This window comes from Hydra vulgaris, chromosome 08 (genome assembly GCF_038396675.1).
Source record: "Hydra vulgaris chromosome 08, alternate assembly HydraT2T_AEP".
NCBI classification, from domain to species: Eukaryota; Metazoa; Cnidaria; class Hydrozoa; order Anthoathecata; family Hydridae; genus Hydra; species Hydra vulgaris.
In genome coordinates, this window is record NC_088927.1 from 48,901,867 (window position 1) to 48,907,500 (window position 5,634).

Genomic DNA, 5,634 nt, shown 5'->3' on the forward strand with positions numbered 1-5,634 from the left:
GATTGGTTTTAATTTTATCGGTATTTTGTTTTTGACTGTCACGTTGGGATTGTTTTTAATTTTTATTTGCTTTTTAATTTTTTTTTTAATTTGTAGTATGATTAGTTTTAAATTTTGAAGATTAAAAATTATTCAATATGAATAATAAAAATTTATTTTGTTTTTTATATACACATGTATTTTCTTTTGATTTCTAAAAATTTATTATTATGCTTAGAAATGTCACTTAAACAAGATATTATTATTGAATTAAAAGAAATCTTTCCTCAGCATAGTGAAGATGCAATTGGATATTTATACGATCATGTATTGCTAAGTTTAGGAGTTGAAAATCGTTCTCTTTTATTAACATCATGTATAGAAAGTCTAGTTGAGATACCTAACGACATTATGCAAAATATTTTCATGCCATCCCAAGTCAATGGTAACACTGTTATTAACAGCATAAATAAAAAGATTGACATTGATAAATCTAATAATAAAAATTTTGATAGTTATAAAGAAGATTTACGTTATAAAGAAGATTTACGTAACACTGTTACTAACAGCATAAATAAAAAGATTGACATTGATAAATCTAATAATAGAAATTTTGATAGTTATAAAGAAGATTTACATTATTCTACTAACAATACTTCTGGAAGTGGTGTTGAAGTTTTTAACTCTAATTCTATTAATAAAGATTTATGTTGCATTAGAGATGAAATTAGTTCTTTAGGGACTAAAATCAAAGTTTCTGATAAAATAAATTCAATAAATAAAGAAGAAAAAAAGAGAAAATATGAAAATAGAGATACTTTGATAACTCAAGTAATACCGCAAAAAAAAAATTGTTTTGATAAAGTTAATAATGCTATGCTATCATTAAATGTTTTACCAATTACCCAACAAAATGATTCACTTATACCAGAACCAGTGGTTCTTAATCCAATACTTGTGAAAGGAATGAGTGGTTTTATGGAACAAACAAAAAAAGATATTGTGAGAAAATAATAATTATATTTTTTATATAATTCTTGTTTCTGCTTTTTCCACATATTTTAGAATCATGTTGTTTTTTTACCATTAAATTAAATAATAATTGCTTTAAAACTGTTGTAATTCTTAAATATTTAGTCTGTAATATTTCTACGAGCTATTAATAATCTAACAGTAAAAAATTCTAACAGTTTTTAATAATCGTATGTTTTTTCAAAATGCTACATTATTATTATTTTATATAAATTTTTATGAATTTAATTTATTGTACTATTGTCAATTATCTTTTACTACCGTTACTTAACCTCGATAAAACTATTGCTTTTGTTTTTTTAAATAAATAGGCTAAAAAGTAAACATTTAAAACTTGTATGAGTTTTTAAAAACTAACCCTATTGAATTTACCAAGTGTGTAACAGAAATTTTAGATGCCTGATAAATAGCTGTGTCATTGATTATCTTTGTTCCTCATTGTTCTTACCCTATCTGTCTATCTTTTATTTAAAGCATCCAAAAACCTTCATAATCATGTTTAAGCAAACACAGAACAATATGTTTATCTGTCGAGTCACTTTTTAACCATTTATTTTTTAACAAAATTAGATATATTTTTGTTCTGAAAAGCGCTTCTGTGTTAAGTTGTTACCAGTAGATGTAGCTCCTTCAACCTTTTCATCAGAAAGTAAAATTTCTTACGATTTAAAATTAAAATCAGTTGTGTTTTCAATTAAATCTTTGATAATGGCAGTTCTTGTTTTAGTTTAAATTTACACTGCATAATTAATTATGCTAATTCAAACTAAGTATTTTCAATTAGTCTAAATAACCATTCTTTTAATGCAAAACAAAACTGAAAGTTTAAAAGCTAATATTGCATGGTTGAAATAACATTAAGCAAAATAATGCTAAATCTAAATTTTTTTAAATTTATACAACTATAGATATGTAAAAATTTTGTATGAATAAAAATGATGGCAATTGTAAATGTAAGTCCAATCCCTTTATGTAAATGAAGTTAACAACCTTGATTTTCTCAATACAAAATTCATACATAGCTTCTGATGTGAGAATTTGGTTTCTGTATAGTCGTATTAAACTTTATAGTATATCACTAATGGATATAAAGAATATTTCTGGGTGTTCTAATGATAGCTTTTTATTTCATATTAGACAACAAAAGCATAATTTTCAGCAGTCACCAATAATGATAATGTTTGATTGATCCATATTTTGTTTTAGTTGGATAAGGTACTGTGGTTGAGAGTAAGCAATAAAAGAATTAGCTTGTAGCTTTTCAAAGCAAGATATTAATAGTTTAACAAACGTTGGAACATCTGCTGTTAAACTCAATAGTGTTGCACGATCAGTAGTTTGCCATTGGTGTACCTCAAAATCATCTTTGTATTTTCCAAAAATCTTATACAAATATTTGGTAAGGGGTTCTTTACCAAGACAATTATCACACTGTGCAAGCATGCATTATTTGTTTTCTACTGAACAAATGGTTTTCAAAAGTAAATCCTTATACTTTAATCTAATATTATAAATATCTACTAACAATATGTCATTTTGGTGATAAGAACAAACACAAACAGAATGTGTACGACTTGCACCTGACAAAATGCACCACTTTGGTCTAAGTGAAGCAAATTTTGAATAACTTATTTGTATTTTTGGATTGTTTTCTTTGTATAATACATATTGTTCCTTTAAATTACTCAAAAGCAGTTTTTTTTGTTTATGGACGTTCTTTTGAATGCTAACATAATCTTTTTTTCCAGGCATAGTTCTACATGAATCACTTGAGTCATAAAACAATTTAACAGAATCTTCTATTTCTTTGTGTAAGACTTTACCTTTATACAACGGAGAGATAGCTAATAATTCTTTTTTATTAAAAATTGTCTAGCCATCTTTGCTTGGTAATATCAACCAACTTGGGGGTGCCAGTATTAGAAGTTGAACAATAGTCCTTTTGTTAGAACATAGAATTTTTTCTTTCATCAAGCTCATAATTTCATTAAAGTTTTCAGCCTTCTTTTTTATGCTATTTGTTTCATAACACAGTTTTAAGGGAACATTGACTTTCAGTTTTTCTAGTAACGTTACTTACCATTTCGTTGATGCGCACAACTTTACGCTTTCCTTCTGAGAGTATATGTCTTGATGACTTTTAATGAGATTTTAAAAGAGATATACTAAAATTTTTGAGTTCTTCATTGATCTCCTGTCTTTTTAATTTGAATTATGATATTAGAAATTTCTCACCCTGACTTTGCTTCTCTTCTTTAAGATCTTCTTTTCTGGCAATCTTTTGCTTATATGGTTTGGAAAGTTTCTTCCCAGGAGCAATATTCAAGCTACTTCTCATCATGACTTGTGACTCATTTATCATAACTACTCTAAGATTTTTTAAAAGTAATTGAATTGTATAAAGCTTATCTGCACAATTATTCAAAACATTGTTTATGTTTTGGAAAATGCAAATTAAAAAAGTATATATATTAAAATATTTAAATTTTTTTTTTTTTTTTTTTTTGTTATTCACCTCTCAAGGCCAAGAAGGCCACTACAGATGAGGAGGCTACTTAATAGTGGTTATAACCCTCTCTCAATTCTATAACTCCGAAACACAAACCTTGACGAACAAGGCCGCTGCGCGGAGAAACAAATTGAGCGCGGTACTACCAGGGACGTGGTGGGGATTGAACTCGGAACCTCTCGCCTATGAAGCGAGCGCTTCATAGGCGTGTGTTTACTTTTCTTTTTTAAATGCTAAATACTATAATAATTTAAATACTAAATGTACTTACTTGTGATTTTTTTTGTATGTTTATTAAATGGATCACAACATGCTTTCTGCCATATAGGATACATTTTAAAATATTTTGTAGTATGTCTTTCACATAATATTGTTAAGTTAAATGTTACAGCGTAATGATATAGTAATTTTTTCTTCATTGCTTAAAGTTTCAATAACATCTTGTTGGCCTTTGCATGCATCTGATGTCATTACCCCAATAGAACACATCTTATAATAAATTACTTAGTATTAATGTATTTCGTAAAAAAAAAGAGAATTCTTCTTTCCTACTTAATTTTCAGTAAAAAAAATTTTTTTTTTAGTATAGAAATAATTCAAACCTTTTCATAATTCTTCTGTTGTTCTCTCTCTCTCTCTCTCTCTCTCTCTCTCTCTCTCTCTCTCTCTCTCTCTCTCTATATATATATATATATATATATATATATATATATATATATATATATATATATATATATATATATATGTATATATATATAATTTTAAATTTGTTAAATTTTTTTTTACCAATAACTGTTTTTCTATAACTGAACTTTTTATAAACTAGTTTTAATAAACTTTTACGAACTATAGTTTTCAAAATTTTAAAAACAAATGCACTTCAATATCACACCTAGTCAGTTTTTATATTAAAAAAAAACAGGATATTTTTTTCAGTTGTTAAGATCAAAAGTTGATTTATAGAAACTAGTTGTTTCATTAACTTTTGAGCAAATTCCTTTTATATTTTTTTAAGTACATTTTAAGTACATTTATTGAATTCAGCATCAAAAAAAACATATGTTTATTTTCATATTTATTTTTTATTTTTTTTAAGAAAATTGTTTTTTCAGAATGTATGAAAACCAAGTCATTTTAGGAAACCAGGTCAATTTTAAAACTTCAGTATCTTGTCAACCGCTCAACACTATTAGCTGAAATTTTATGTGTTTACTTTTCTTTTTTAAGATGCAACAGCCAAAGAAGTTTTTAAAAAATTTGAGGACCCATGATTTAAAATTTTCTGAATTTTGGGTAATTTGATGCGGAATATAATTAACGTAATTAACGTTATAAAAACCACTTAATATTATATAAAGTTTGAATGATGGTTACATAAAAAAGTTTGCATGACAATTTGATATTCGCGTTATTTACAAATGTAATAACTTAAGAAAAAACAGAGAAAATTTCATTTTTATTAATCTAACTTTTCCATAAAAAATGTTCAATAAAAGTAAAAAAAAAGATGTTATAGCCGCATAAAAAAAGAAATCATAAAATAAACATAATAAATTTTTTTTTATCATTTTGCAAGCGCAAGAATATTTAATTGAACAAATTCTCATAACAAACAATAGAAAAAATAGTTATCCAATTTAAAAAATAAAAAACAAAAATTATTAGCTAAAAAATAGTACGTGTTAAATTTTATTTTATATTAGCAACGCTTTTGATATTTTAAATTTTGTTTGTTTGTTTTGTTGTAATGATTTTATAACAAAAAGTTTTGCAACAAGTAATTTTTTTGTTTGATAATAACTTTTTAAAAGTAAAAAATCAAAATTTTAAGAAATAATGAAAAAAAACAACAATATACTTTAATTCATTTATACAAATGTTGAGAAAAGAAAAAAATTAGTTTATGTTAAATTACAATAAAAAAAGTAAATTTAATTATTAAAAATTGGAAAAAAAAAAAAAATTGAAACAAAATAGAAGTATTTACCTCCTACGTAACCTCCTGGATTGGGGCAGGAATGGAAGCTTTTATTCCTTCTTGTTGGTTTCAAGTCAAGTCTCATTCTACTCCATGATTTTGACCTTCTTGTGCAGCTGCTATACCTAATCGTAAT

General features: G+C 25.4%; 1 protein-coding gene across 1 annotated transcript in view; it reads left to right on the forward strand.

The window, feature by feature from the left end:
* Positions 1-209: 209 nt before the first annotated feature.
* Positions 210-5,634, forward strand: part of LOC105845510 (E3 ubiquitin-protein ligase RNF216) — a 91,126-nt gene continuing 85,701 nt past the window's right edge. The window contains exon 1 of the mRNA XM_065803866.1: positions 210-981. Coding sequence (XP_065659938.1) covers positions 220-981 — 762 coding nt within the window. The 5' untranslated portion in view covers positions 210-219. The remainder of the gene's footprint in view (positions 982-5,634) is intronic.